Consider the following 15,556-nt stretch of genomic DNA (forward strand, 5'->3'; position numbering starts at 1 on the left):
AATTCTTTTGTAGCAGATGTACATGATGACTGATGGTACTTGCCTTCATCAGAAATGCCTGTGGTGAAGGAGACATTGGACTACTTTCTCTCCATGCACTTGCACCAGCAGTGTCATTCTTTTGGCCTGAGAAGGAAGACTCTCGTTTTGTGCCATTGGAAAATGTTTTATGTGCTGTTGGTGTGCCTAAATCAATACAATTAGGCAGACTGTATAACTTTAATAAAAAAGATGTGAAGTTAACAGATGATAAGTTGTTACAGTAGATTAAAACAGAGATGCTCTTAAGAAGTTTCATTGATAGTTTCAGGGATCTTCACTGCTGAACATGTACATTTGAAATTAACATTAGTGTGGCTAGAACACTTGTTGTTTAAAGATGCTAAAAATAGTTAACACGTGCAATGAAAATGTTTCAGTTAAATTTATAACTTTTGGCTCTGTACGTCCATCAGGAAGCCTTACTATAGGTTGTCAGTTTACAGTATCTGATTTGAATAATCTTCTGAAAATGATGTGATATATGTTAAATGAACATCCAGTATCCATCAAAACTCTCAGGGTGTCCTTATTTAAAAAAAAAAAAAAAAAACAGAGTTTCAATAAAAATAAGTCTTGTATCAGCTGTTAGAAAGTGTATACATACTTAAAAATCATTGTTTGGATCACAACAGCTTAAGTTGATTTTCTATATTCTCAGAAGTCAAGAATAGTCATTATTTTTCCAATAAAGATACATCCCTTCAATGACATCTGGGGAAATATGACAATGTGGTGAAAATACTTTCTTCTTCTTCTTCTTCTTATTATTATTTCTTCTGTCTCTTGTCAGACGTTATGTCTGGTCAAAAATGGAAAGTGACGCGGACCTTGATTAAGTGTGACTTCCTTTTAACTGTACAGTATATGTTATATTGCATTTAGGAACTTTCGGGTAATTGAACATGTATCATTAATAACAGATTACTGTAGTTGTATATATAAGTTTGGATGTAGCTGTATTGCATTGATGTACTGGTGGATATTGTGTGGTATGACTCCTGTAGTTGATAGTATAATTGTATAATGTCAACTTTATCCTGATGCCACATGTCCTTGACTTCCTCAGCCAGTTGGATGTATTTTTCAATTTTTTCTCCTGTTTTCTTTCGTATATTTGTTGTATTGGGTGTGGATATTTCGATTAGTTGTGTTAATTTCTTCTTTTTATTGGTGAGTATGATGTCAGGTTTATTATGTGGTGTTGTTTTATCTGTTATAATGGTTCTGTTCCAGTATAATTTGTATTCATCATTCTCCAGTACATTTTGTGGTGCATACTTGTATGTGGTAAAGTGTTGTATTATTTTTGCTACATTGTCATGTCTTCTGCGATATTCTGTATTTGCTAGTATTGTACACCCACTTGTGATGTGACCTACTGTTTCTATTTGTTGTTTGCAAAGTCTGCATTTACCTGTTGTGGTATTGGGATCTTTAATAATTTGCTTGCTGTAATATCTGGTGTTTATTGTTTGATCCTGTATTGCAATCATGAATCCTTCCGTCTCACTGTATAAATTGCCTTTCCTTAGCCATGTGTTAGATGCGTCTTGATCGATGTGTGGCTGTGTTAGATGATACGGGTGCTTGCTATGTAGTGTTTTCTTTTTCCAATTTACTTTCTTCGTATCTGTTGATGTTATGTGATCTTAAGGGTTGTAGAAGTGGTTATGAAATTGCAGTGGTGTAGCCGATGTATTTATATGAGTGATTGCTTTGTGTATTTTGCTAGTTTCTGCTCGTTATATAAAGAATTTTCTTAAATTGTCTACCTGTCCATAATGTAGGTTGTTTATGTCGATAAATCCCCTTCTTCCTTCCTTTCTGCTTAAAGTGAATCTGTCTGTTGCTGAATGTATGTGATTTCTATATTTGTGGCATTGTGATCGTGTAAGTGTATTAAGTGCTTCTAGGTCTGTGTTACTCCATTTCACTACTCCAAATGAGTAGGTCAATATTGGTGTAGCATAAGTATTTATAGCTTTTGTCTTGTTTCTTTATGTCAATTCTGTTTTCAGTATTTTTGTTAGTCTTTGTCTATATTTTTCTTTTAGTTCTTCTTTAATATTTGTATTATCTATTCCTATTTTTTGCCTGTATCCTATATATTTATAGGCATTTGTTTTTCCCATTGCTTCTATGCAGTCGCTGTGGTTATCCAATATGTAATCTTCTTGTTTAGTGTGTTTTCCCTTGACTATGCTATTTTTCTTACATTTGTCTGTTCCAAAAGCCATATTTATATCATTGCTGAATACTTCTGTTATCTTTAGTAATTGGTTGAGTTGTTGATTTGTTATTGCCAGTAGTTTTAGATCATCCATGTAAAGCAAATGTGTGATTTTGTGTGGGTATGTTCCAGTAATATTGTATCCATAATTTGTATTATTTAGCATGTTGGATAGTGGGTTCAGAGCAAGGCAGAAACAGAAAGGAGTCTCCTTGGTATATTCCTTGGTATATTCCACACTTAATCTGTATTGGTTGTGATGTGATATTATTTGAATTTGTTTGGATATTAAGTGTGGTTTTCCAATTTTTCGTTACTATGTTTAGCAACTGTATCAATTTAGGATCTACTTTGTATATTTCCAATATTTGTAGTAACCAGGAGTGGGGTACACTATCAAAAGCTTTTTGGTAATCAATGTATGAGTAGTGTAGTGACCTTTGTTTAGTTTTAGCTTGATATGTCACCTCTGCATCTATTATCAGTTGCTCTTTACATCCTCATGCTCCTTTACAACAGTCTTTTTGTTCTTCATTTATAATTTTGTTCTGTGTTGTATGTGTCATTAATTTCTGTGTAATGACTGAAGTTAATATTTTGTATATTGTTGGTAGGCGTTTTATGGGGCGATATTTAGCTGGGTCTGCTTGATCTTTAGGTTTCAGATAAGTTATTCCATGTATAAGTGTATCAGAGAATGTGTATGGGTCTGCAATGTAACTGTTAAACAATTTATTAAAAACAAAGATTCCAAGACTTACCAAGCGGGAAAGCGCCGGCAGACAGGCACATGAACAAAACACACAAACACACACACAGAATTACAAGCTTTCGCAACTGGCAGTTGCTTCGTCAGGAAAGAGGGAAGGAGAGGGAAAAATGAAAGGATGTGGGTTTTAGGGAGAGGGTAAGGAGTCATTCCAATCCCGGGAGCGGAAAGACTTCCCTTAGGGGAAAAAAAGGACAGGTGTACACTCGCACACACACACACACACACACACATATCCATCCGCACATACACAGACACAAGCAGACATATTTAAAGGCAAAGAGTTAAGGGCAGAGATGTCATTCGAGGCGGAAGTACAGAGGCAAAGAAGTTGTTGAAAGACAGGTGAGGTATGAGCGGCGGCAACTTGAAATTAGCGGAGGTTGAGGCCTGGCGGATATCGAGAAGAGAGGATATACTGAAGGGCGAGTTCCCATCTCCGGAGTTCGGATAGGTTGGTGTTGGTGGGAAGTATCCAGATAACTCGGACGGTGTAACACTGTGCCAAGATGTGCTGGCCGTGCATCAAGGCATGTTTAGCCACAGGGTGATCCTCATTACCAACAAACACTGTCTGCCTGTGTCCATTCATGCGAATGGACAGTTTGTTGCTGGTCATTCCCACATAGAAAGCATCACAGTGCAGGCAGGTCAGTTGGTAAATCACGTGGGTGCTTTCACATGTGGCTCTCCCTTTGATCGTGTACACCTTCCGGGTTACAGGACTGGAGTAGGTGGTGGTGGGAGGGTGCATAGGACAGGTTTTACACCGGGGGCGGTTGCAAGGGTAGGAGCCAGAGGGTAGGGGAGGTGGTTTGGGGATTTCATAGGGATGAACCAAGAGGTTACGAAGGTTAGGTGGACGGCGGAAAGACACTCTTGGTGGAGTGGGGAGGATTTCATGAAGGATGGATCTCATTTCGGGGCAGGATTTTAGGAAGTCGTATCCCTGCTGGAGAGCCACATTCAAGGTCTGATCCAGTCCCGGGAAGTATTCTGTTACAAGTGGGGCACTTTTGGGGTTCTTCTGTGAGAGGTTCTGGGTTTGAGGGGATGAGGAAGTGGCTCTGGTTATCTGCTTCTGTACCAGGTTGGGAGGGTAGTTGCGGGATGCGAAAGCTGTTTTCAGGTTGTTGGTGTAATGGTCGAGGGATTCAGGACTGGAGCAGATTCGTTTGCCACGAAGGCCTAGGCTGTAGGGAAGGGACCGTTTGATATGGAATGGGTGGCAGCTGTCATAATGGAGGTACTGTTGCTTGTTGGTGGGTTTGATGTGGACGGATGTGTGCAGCTGGCCATTGGACAGATGGAGGTCAACATCTAGGAAAGTGGCATGGGATTTGGAGTGGGACCAGGTGAATCTGATGGAACCAAAGGAGTTGAGGTTGGAGAGGAAATTCTGGAGTTGTTCTTCACTGTGAGTCCAGATCATGAATCCTTTCATTTTTCATTTTTCCCTCTCCTTCCCTCTTTCCTGACGAAGCAACTGCCAGTTGCGAAAGCTTGTAATTCTGTGTGTGTGTTTGTGTGTTTTGTTCATGTGCCTGTCTGCCGGCGCTTTCCCGCTTGGTAAGTCTTGGAATCTTTGTTTTTAATATATTTTTCCCATGTGGAAGTTTCTTTCTGTTTTATTTACATCGTCATTAATTTGAACCCAACAATTACGTTTGTTAAACAATTTAGTTAGATGTGAATGTGTTGAAGTGAACTTCTTTAGCCAGAAATTTGCTATTTTATCTTTTCCAGGGGCTTTCCAATTGTCAGTAGAATTAATTGCTTGGGTGACTTCATGTTGCAAAATTACCACTTCAGGCATTTGTGGTATCATCTTGTATGTGTCTGTTTCTGCTTGTATCCACCGTGCATGTCTTATGTTGTACTGGGTTTGACCATATGTTGCTCCAGAACTGTTCCATGTCTGTTATGGTTGGTGGATTGTCTATTTTAATGCGTGCATTATCTATTGTCTGGTAAAATTTCTTTTGGTTTGTGTTGAATGTTTGGTTTTGTTTCCTTCTATTTTCACTTATTTTGTATCTTCTAAGTCGTTTGGCCAATGCTTGTAATTTCTGCTTCTTTTCATCTAATTGCTCTATCGCTTCTTGTTGTGAGATTTTACCTAACCTTTTTCATTTTTTTCTGACATTTCATTTCTTATAAATTGTGTTTGCTGTCTGATGTCCTTTCTCAGTTTTTCTATTCTGATTAGTAGCCTGTGTTGCCATGCTGGTTTTGTGGGTTTCTGCTGTGTGTTGGTTGGTTCTGATCTCTGCCTAGTGTGTATATTTAGTGTAGTGAGTGCTCCTACATAAACCAGTAGTCGTAACTCTTCCATAGTTGTATTTTCATTTATTTTGTTGTGTATGATGGTGTTGATAGTTTTTATTGTTGTTTCGACTTGGGGGTTATTTGGCGGTCTATGCAAGAATGGTCTAATGTCTGTATTTGTGTCTTTGTATTCTATAGACGTCAGCTAAAATTTTTCTTCTATATCTTACATGTGTGTCACTTCGTGTTCTATTTTTGCTTGTTCTGGTGGCTGTCTTAAGATTTTGTTTTCCTCTGATTGTTCAATTGATGCGTGTTGTTCTTTGGTTGCTCTGGGATGTTTGAGTCCATTACTGTATTTTCTTCTTCTTCTTCTTCTTCTTCTTCTTCTTGCACATTATTTTGTTCCAGTATTTGTTGTACCTGTTTGATGTATTGTAATTCTGAATGGGGAATCCTGTTATTTTTTATTATTACATGGATCTGATCAGCTAGTCGTTGTTCTGTTAAAAAATTTAATTCTGGGTATCTGGTAATAAATGTGATCTGTATCCAGTTGTGTTGGTTCCTAGGTTTGTTGCTTGGTAATAACAGAACTTGAGGTGTCAATTAACTTCATCTGACTATCTCGTCCTCTGTCTTTGTTTTCCTTCTAGGATGGTTGCAGGAAACATATCCTGCAAAACATCTCCCTTTGGATTTAAATCATTTTCCAGTTGGCTAGCAGTGTCGTTACGATTGTGGGCGGGCATAGGGTTCAAGCGTCGTCCACGACCATGACGGTGCTTATCCGAGGCTTCTGTAGTTCTGTCCTGAACCAACTAATCACACTAAAAGGGGGGGGGGGGGGTTAGCCCTATTAGTGGTTTGTTCTTTTCGTCGCCTGTTACAACTGGCAGAACATACCGGAGGCCTATTCTTTTCCCGGGCCTCCACGGGGTTTATTATTATTATTATTATTATTATTATTGTTGTTGTTGTTGTTGTTGTTGTTATTATTATTTTTTTCTGAAGTAACACAATCCAAATGACAAAGTTTAGTTGCAGCATTTATGTTTGTAGATAATTTCCATTTTTTTCCCCTCAGACTACTTGAAGTATCAGGAGAATTGTATTTATTTATCATATGGCAATACAGACACATAAGAAAGAACAGACAAATCACTGCTATAACAAATGTTAATAATTGCAAACAAACATCACTAATATAACAAAGTTTAAGGATTACAAACAAACATCCCAAAAGCAAAACTCATTTACTTCTTTAAGTGTCTCATTTCCTAAACTAATTCCCTCAGCATCACTCAATTTAATTCGACTACATTCCATTATCCTCATTTTGCTTTTGTTGATGTTCATCTTATATCCACCTTTCAAGACACTGTCCATTCCGTTCAGCTGCTCTTCCAGGTCCTTTGCTGTCTCTGACAGAATTACAATGTCATCGTCGAACCTCAAGGTTTTTATTTCTTCTCCATGGATTTTAATACCCACTCCAAATTTCTCTTTTGTTTCCTTTACTGCTTGCTCAGTATACAGATTGAATAACATTAGGAGAGGCTGCAACCGTGTCTTTCTCCCTTCCCAACCACTGCTTCCCTTTCACGTCCCTCTACTCTTATAACTGCCATCTGGTTTCTGTACAAAATATAAATAGCCTTTTGCTCCCTGTATTTTACCCCTGCCACCTTCAGGATTTGAAAGAGAGTCTTCCAGTCAGCATTTTCAAAAGCCTTCTCTAAGTCTACAAATGCTGGAAATGTAGGTTTGCCTTTTCTTAATCTATTTTCTAAGATAAGTCGTGGGGTCAGTATTGCCTCGCGCTTTCCAACATTTCTACAGAATCCAAACTGATCTTCCCCGAGGTCAGCTTCTACCAGTTTTTCCATTCGTCTGTAAAGAATTCGTGTTAGTATTTTGCAGCCGTGGCTTATTAAACTGATAGTTCGGTAATTTTCACATCTGTCAACATCTGCTTCCTTTGGGATTGGAATTATTATAGTCTTCTTGAAGTCTGGGGGTATTTCGCCTGTCTGATACGTCCTGCTCACTAGATTGTAGAGTTTTGTTAGGCCTGGCTTTCCCAAGCCTGTCAGTAGTTCTAATGGAATCTTGTCTACTCCCAGGGCGTATTTCATCTTCGTCTACATTCTTTTCCATTTCCATAATATTGCCCTGAAGTACATCACCCTTGTATAGCCCCTCTATATACTCCTTCCACCTTTCTGCCTTACCTTCTTTGCTTATAACTGGATTTCCATCTGAGCTCTTGATATTCGTGCAATTGGTTCTCTTTCCTCCAAAGGTCTCTTATTTTCCTGCAGGCAGTATATATCTTACCCCTAATTAGATAAGCCTCTACATCCTTACATTTGTCCTCTAGCCAAGCCTGCTAAGCCATTTTGCACTTCTTGTCGGTCTCATTTTTGAGACGTTTGTATTCCTTTTTGCCTGTTTCATTTACTATATTTTTATATTTTCTCCTTTCATCAATTAAATTCAATATTTCTTCTGTTACCCAAGGATTTCTACTAGCCCTCATCTTTTTACCTACTTGATCCTCTGCTACCTTCACTATTTCATCTCTCAAAGCTACCCATTCTTCTTCTACTGTATTTCTTTCCCTCATTCTTGTCAATCATTCCCCAATGCTCTCCCTGAAGCTATCTACAACCTCTGGTTCTTTCAGTTTATACAGGTCCCATCTCCTTAAATCTCCACCTTTTTGTAGTTTCTTCATGTTTAATATACAGTTCATAACCAATAGATTGTGGTCAGAGTCCACATCTGCCCCTGGAAATGTCTTACAATTTAAAACCTGGTTCCTGAATCTCTGTCTTACCATTATATAATCTATCTGAGACCTTCCAGTATCTCCAGGCTTCTTCATGTATACAGCCTACTTTTATGATTCTTGAACCAAGTGGTAGCTGTGATTAAGTTACGCTTTATGCAAAATTCTAGCAGGCGGCTTTCTCTTTCAGTCCTTACTTCAATTCCATATTCACGTACTACATTTCTTTCTCTTCCTTTTCCTACTATCGACTTCCAGTCACCCATGACTATTAAATTTTCATCTCCCTTCACTATATGAATAATTTATTTTATCTCATCGTACATTTCATCAATCTCTTTGTAATCTGCAGAGCTATTTGGCATATAAACTTGTACTACTGTGGTAGACTTGGGCTTCATATCTATCTTAGCTGCAATAATGCATTTACTATGCTGTTTGTAATAGCTTACCCGCATTCCTATTTTCCTATTCATTTTTAAACCTACTCCTGCATTACCCCTATTTGATTTTGTATTTATAACCCTGTATTCACCTGCCCAAAAGTCTTGTTCCTCCTGCCACCGAACATCATTAATTCCCACTATATCTAACTTTAACCCATCCATTTCCCTTTTTAAATTTTCTAACCTACCTGCCCGATTAAGGGATCTGACATTCCACGCTCCCATCTGTAAAATGCCAGTTTTCTTTCTCCTGATAACAACGTCCTCCTGAGTAGTCCCCTCCCGGAGATCCCAATGGGGGACTATCTTACCTTCGGAATATTTTACCCAAGAGGATGGCATCATCATTTAACCATACAGTAAAGCTGCATGCCCTCAGGAAAAATTACGGCTGTAGTTTCCCCTTGCTTTCAGCCGTTCGCAGTACCAGCACAGCAAGGCTGTTTTAATTAGTGTTACATGGCCAGATCAGTAAATAATCTAGACTGTTGCCCCTGCAACTACTGAAAAGGCAGCTGCCCCTCTTCAGGAACCACATGTTTGTCTGGTCTCTCAACAGATACCCATCTGTTGTGGTTGCACCTACAGTACGGCTATCTGTTGCTGAGGCATGCAAGCCTCCCAGCCAACAGTAAGGTCCATGGTTCTTTGAGGGGGGGGGGGTGTGGTTTGTAATATCTTAATGTGGTTATTAAGACGTAATCATCTTAATAACCACATTATTTTGCTTTAAGACTTGGCAATTTGTGCAGATTTACTTTGGCTCTTAATGTTAATTGTAATGTAATAAATCTTTACATTAAAAGCTAGACTAGTCTTATTAACCACTATAGCTTGAATTACCTACATGATCTTCACTTTGCAATTTTTAAAGGTATAAACTATTTAGAAAGCCTGCCCAGACAATTTCACTTTTATTTTTTCCATGTTGCATCTCATGAATTTTGTGGCAGTTAATGATGGTTAGTGAATTAATTTTATATACTCACACAACTCACTCACAAACTGTAATGATTGTCAGAATCACTTTAAGTGTGATTTGTAGTATGCAGTCCGATGGCTTTATAATGTTTTGTTAAAATTTCAACTGTCAGTTATTGTTAAAAATTAGAAAGCTCTTGAAAACAACTTGTCACATAGTCCTCAAATAAGTCATTCTTAAAGTGCAAACATTTATTTTTCTATTAATTAAAGTGTTTCACTTTCCACTGTTATATTTTGCCACCTCCAGCATAGGGGTAGAGATCAATATAATCACAAAGATTTTATTGCTCTCTAGACATTCACTTTCTTTCTCTTTATGGATATGAAGATGACACCACAGAGATGAATTAATTGTGAATCATCTAGGTTAAACAAATAGTTCACCACATATTTTCGTTACTTTAGAGTTTCGCTAATTTATCTGCATTTACTTAGACACAAGTTGAAACAGTTGTATACGCTTACAAATATTCCACTGGATGACACTTTGTCTTGTTAATGCTTTTCCAAGACAATGTATAATCTGTTGCAATGCAAACAGCGCACTTATTCTAAATAAATCACAGTGACATGTGAAACGCATTTCATAATATTCATGTCTGACCATCGCACATGTGCTTTACATTCAATGTTTTTGTTTACAAATCCAAGAGGGTCCACTAAACTACCGTAGCATCATATTGTAGTCCTGTCTTCTTCAGTTGCATGTAATATTGATAATTTTTACTTTTTGGACCTTCTGACTAAAGCTGAATGAAACAAAAATTTTGTGCCATGGGCATTTCGCCCTTATTCTCTGCAAGGCATTTTTAGTGGAATATGTACATATTTTTGCTATTTAGTTTACATTTTGGCCAGTGTACCTATATGTTATAAACAGTTTTGGCAGTTGGTTTTTGCTATTATGTAGTAATAATTTGAACTATACTTAGAGGTTATGTGGAAGACTTTCTACATATTACTCTTCTGTTCCATTTTGGTGCCATTCCCCTTCTTATAAATGCCACTTGCAGCTTTTTTTCCCACATTTCACAGCACTAGGAACTGAACACTTGTTTTGATGTAGTGTTTTGATTTGTGTTGCCGACTGTCAAATGTAGTTGTTGTGTGTGTGTGTGTGTGTGTGTGTGTGTGTGTGTGTGTGTGTGTGTGTGTGAAGGGGGGAAGGGTGGGTTTTTTCCCCTGCTTATGTGAGAGGGATGTTCTTTTATATTATCATATCTTTTACTAAATGTAGTAGGGAGCCTGTACTGATGTGTGTTTGTTCATTTATCACATGTTTGTTTTCAGCAATGGCTTTCTGAATGTGGAAGTTTTCTTGAATTTGTGTAAGATGTTTGTCATGGTTGCTTATTCTCGTTATTTTCATTTCTTGTTCCATGTTTTAGGATGGTGGTTATGGTGTTTTAAATGTTCTGCAAAAGTGGAATGGTTTGTTTCATACTTCCAACAGCTGATATGTTCTTTGTATCATGTTTTAAAATTTCTGCATGTCGTGCCTATCTATACTGCATCACAACTTTGACATTCAAGTTTATATATTTTTGATCACTGGAATTTATCCCTGTTGGTAGCTAGCTGGCTTATATGTGATTGGAGGGTTTGCCCAGTCTTATATGCTATTTGGAAACCCTGTCTCTTTAGGATGTCTTCAACTCTGTATGTTAATTTGTGTGTAAGTGTGAACAAACACACTCAACGACAATACCACACAGAAAAGAACCACATGGTACACTATGACTGTTGCCCAGTAGTCAGTAATAGACGTCTTACTATGTGTTAACATATACTCTCGGTCGTCTGGGAGACACTGCCCATATTCCCTGTATCTCTGGTCTAATGTGTTGTCACATGACTGTAAAATTTTTGAAAACTAAAATATTTTTTAAACAAATATAATTAACAAACTTCCACAAGTACTGGATTAACCAATCCCTGTGCGAGGAACTTATTAAAAATTATTGATGACTTTTGAAACAATGCATTTTTGAGGAACTTATTAAAAATTATTGATGACTTTTGAAACAATGCATTTTTGATATTATTATCCACCATTTTCATTTCCAGTGAATTACCTTTTTTTTTTTTTTAACGAGTGATAATGAATTTCCATATGTTTTAAACTTCTTATCATCCACGTTTCACTTCTACACAAGGCTGAACTCCATACAGATTCCTATAGAATGTTTTCTTGCTATTGCCAGTTTGCATTTTTTATCCTCCCAACTTCGGCCATCATTGGTTATTTTGCTGCCCAAATAACAAAACTCATCTACTGGTTTTATTGTCTCATTTCTGAATCTAATTCTACATGCATCACTTCAATTAATTCCACTACATTAAATTAGCTTTGTTTCATATTTGTTGGTGTTAATCTTGCAAGTTCCTTCCAAGGCATGATCCATTCCATTGAGTGGCTATTCAAAGTACCTTGCTGCCTCTGACATAATTGTAATATTATTTGCAAATCTCAGTTTTTATTTCATCTCCCTGAGCTTTCATGCATTTTTCTGAGTATTTCCTTCATTTCTCGCATAGTATGCAGATTGAATAACATCAGGGACAGGCTACAACTCTCTCTGCCTCCTTGACTACTGTTTCTCTTTCTCATCCATTGAGTCTTACAACTGAAGTCTGCTTTTTGTACAGAATTGTGAATAGCATTTAGCTCGTAGTATTTTATATCTACAACCATCAGAATTTTAAAGCAAGCATTTGAGACAGCGTTGTTAAAATCATGTACCATCTTTTAAGACAAGTCATAGGGCCAGTATTACCTGACATGTTCCTAGATGTTGAAATAGTGAAGTCATAATAGATTTAATATTTTTTATGTTCTTTCTATGTTACCTAATTATAGTACAGAACTTACAAACACACAATTGTATTACAAATTATTTACAGGTACTGGCAATTGATAAGTGGAATACCGATTCAGTGGAAGAATTTTTGAAGACACATTTGGAATCTGTAGAAGAGGAAAAGAGAGACTACTTGGAAAGTAATATGGTTTGATGTGTCTTGCTGTGCTGTTTTTTACATGCAAAAGTTTTATGTTACTGTACAATTGCCAAAGTAAGAGCTTGTAAGATAGGGCACAGGTAGTAAGGAGATAATTCTGTGTATAAACAGCTTTGGAAGTCTGGCTGTGGCCTGTGATTTGCAATCTGAGATGGACCTGTAAAATTTGTGAGCTACACAAGACACACATACAAGTATTTACATGTTAAATAAAAAGATAAGTAATGTTTGTTTTATGGAGGCTGTGATTTACATAAAAAATGTCATATTTGTGTTCAGTTGTTATAAAGTGTAATAAATTGTCATCACAATTAACAGAAAATTAAAGTGGGAGTGAATGTGTAGTGATGATTTTGGTTACACTCATAAGTCTCAATGTTGTTGTATTAGAAAGTAAAATGGTAAAATGAAAGGTTTGTCATTTCTTCATTTGATCTTTGTGAATGAAAATTGTTTTGCTACCTCTACCAGCATTACCCCTTAGTTTTCAAATGCATTTGAGAACAGTTTGGTTTCCTGTATAATCTGAATCATTTTCTTAACAACTGCATCCAGAAGACTTCCAGCTGAAGCCTTCCTGCTGTTGGTCACCAATTTGCTGTCTTGAGGCTCAAGTGTTGTACCAACTAGTTCAGTGCTTGCAATGAGTCCCCCAGCTTCCTCTCGTCGTTATACAAGGTGTACAACTTTACTTCCACCATTCCCCCCCCCCCCCCCCCCCCCCCCCCCCCGGCATTTGAGGCTTTAAAGCAACAGATTGGTTACACATGTATCATTCAAAGTATTTTCCATCACTGGCCACTACTTTCTCCCATCTTTCGGGTAGTTTATGAATCGTGCCTCAAAAAAATTGTTCATCTTTTGAAGCGGTCCACAATTCAATCCAATTTGTGACTTCTTCATGAGATCAGAAGTGTTGGTCAGCCAGGCCATGTGCCATTGATCTAAACAGGTGATAGAGGGATCAATGTCTGGAGAATACGGTGGGTGGTGTAGGACTTCCCGTTTTAACATTTCCAAGTGCGTTTTGACCTCTTTTTCAATGTGGGGTTGAGCGTTGTCATGCTGCTAAATCACTTTATCGTGCTTATCGCTGTATTTGCGCCCGTTTCTTTCAATGCTCTGCTCAAATACATTAATTGTGTTAGATAACGAGTACCTGTGATTGTTTCATTTGGTTTTAACATCTCATAGTACACGACTCAGAGCTGGTCTAACCAATTGCAGAGCATGATCTTGGAGCCGTGAATATTCGGTTTGGCTGTCGATGTGAAAGCATGGCCAGGATATTCCCATGATTTTTTTGCGTTTACCATTATCATAATGAACCCATCCCCGGTCACAATGCGCTGCAGAAATCCATTTAATTTTCACCTCTGAAGCAACTGTTTACAAACACACTAATGCCGTTCCATGTCTCTTGGTTTCAGCTCACACGGGACCCAAGTTACTTCTTTCTGAATGATGCCCATAGCCTTGAGACGTTTTGAAATGGCTTGCTGTGTCACTCCCACTAATCGTGCCAATTCTTCTTTAGTCTGATGCAAGTATTCACTCGGTAATGTCTCCAATTCTGCATCTTTAAAAACGTTCTCTCTTCTGCTACTATGCCGGTCTACACTGTTAAAATCACTGTTCTTGAAGCGTTGAAACCACTCACGACATGTTCTTTCACTAATAGCATCCTTACCATACGTACTTGAGAGCATTTGATGAGACTCCCCTGCTGTTTTCTTCATATTGAAAAAAACTGTAACACCTCCCGCAAATTACGAGCATTCGGCTCGTAAACTGACATTTTCAATCAAGAAAAACTCTGTGATTCAGACACAAATCGACTAACGTTTGAATGAGGTTATGTTGACTGAGATCCAAGCTATCTGCCTGACATCTGCGATCTGTTGCTTTCGACCACTACTTACCGTTGTTGCCACCTATCGGCAAGCGGTGGAAGCACAGTTGTACACCTTGTAGGTCTTTTTCATTCTGTTAGTTAAGCTAGGGTTCTACCACTTTATCCACTGAAACTTTGTAGTTTCTCTTTTGTCTCATACTAAGTCCTCAGTGATGTGCTGACAAGAATGCTATCATCATCCCATACTAATTTGGTTTGTTACTCCCAATTTTTTCGAGACATTTAAACCTGCGTTACCTTGATGCATTCATTGATTGTATGGCGAATCTCAGCAGCCATCTCTGCAAATGAAAACACCGGCACAGATCTCGCTTGCCCGCTGTAACCTGCAAAAAAGGGTGGGGGGGGGGCAGGAATCACTACCCCACAGCTCATACCTGCCAGTCGCTTGCCTAGCACTCTCTTCCTTTTTCATTGTGTCAAAACACTGTGCCCACGTTGCTGCTAACTTTGACATGTAAGTTCTTACATATAAAACTCTCACTTCTCATTCATAACACAAACACAGAATGCAGTTGATAGAACAGCAATGTCAGAAAATCAATTTAACCTCCACAGAAGTCAAGCCCAACTTATCCACCAAGAATCTACCTTCTACTGGCCCTGACACTACTGCTAATACTGAGAAAAAGGCTAATTTGCATAATGACACCTCCAGGAACAAGCCATGTCAGAAACAGAATCATCTCAGGGAAAGGATGTGGTTACAGTTACAGGTAATGTTAATGTCCACTTACTTTTTTTTAGGCTTGAGGGTGCAGCCTTTGGTGCAACGATGTCAAACTATGTCCTACCTCCTTCTACCTTGTGTTCCAAGGAGAGCTTCACAAGAAAGCATTCTAGTTCTTAGTTAGGATATTTAAGGCTTTGATGAAATACATCATCAGTTCAAGAAACCATTTCTGAGTACTATATTTCCCATTAATTAATGAAACAGTTCTGAATCAATGCATCACATTGTTATTGGCAGCTAAGAGCTGATGTCTCAGCAAGTCTCTGGAGTTACTACACTTTTCCCAATGACAAGAACTACCCTCTTCCCAATGACAGGAATTTATGATACAGTATATTGCTGTGACCTGTACAG

General features: G+C 38.1%; 1 protein-coding gene across 1 annotated transcript in view; it reads left to right on the forward strand.

Moving 5' to 3' along the window:
* The window catches only part of LOC126267075 (selenoprotein F), a 58,548-nt gene extending 45,578 nt beyond the window's left edge, over positions 1-12,970 (forward strand). The window contains exon 5 of the mRNA XM_049971936.1: positions 12,438-12,970. Within this exon, the coding sequence (XP_049827893.1) occupies positions 12,438-12,548 (111 nt within the window). The 3' untranslated portion in view covers positions 12,549-12,970. The remainder of the gene's footprint in view (positions 1-12,437) is intronic.
* Positions 12,971-15,556: the final 2,586 nt, after the last annotated feature.

This window comes from Schistocerca gregaria, chromosome 4, assembly GCF_023897955.1.
Source record: "Schistocerca gregaria isolate iqSchGreg1 chromosome 4, iqSchGreg1.2, whole genome shotgun sequence".
NCBI classification, from domain to species: domain Eukaryota; kingdom Metazoa; phylum Arthropoda; class Insecta; order Orthoptera; family Acrididae; genus Schistocerca; species Schistocerca gregaria.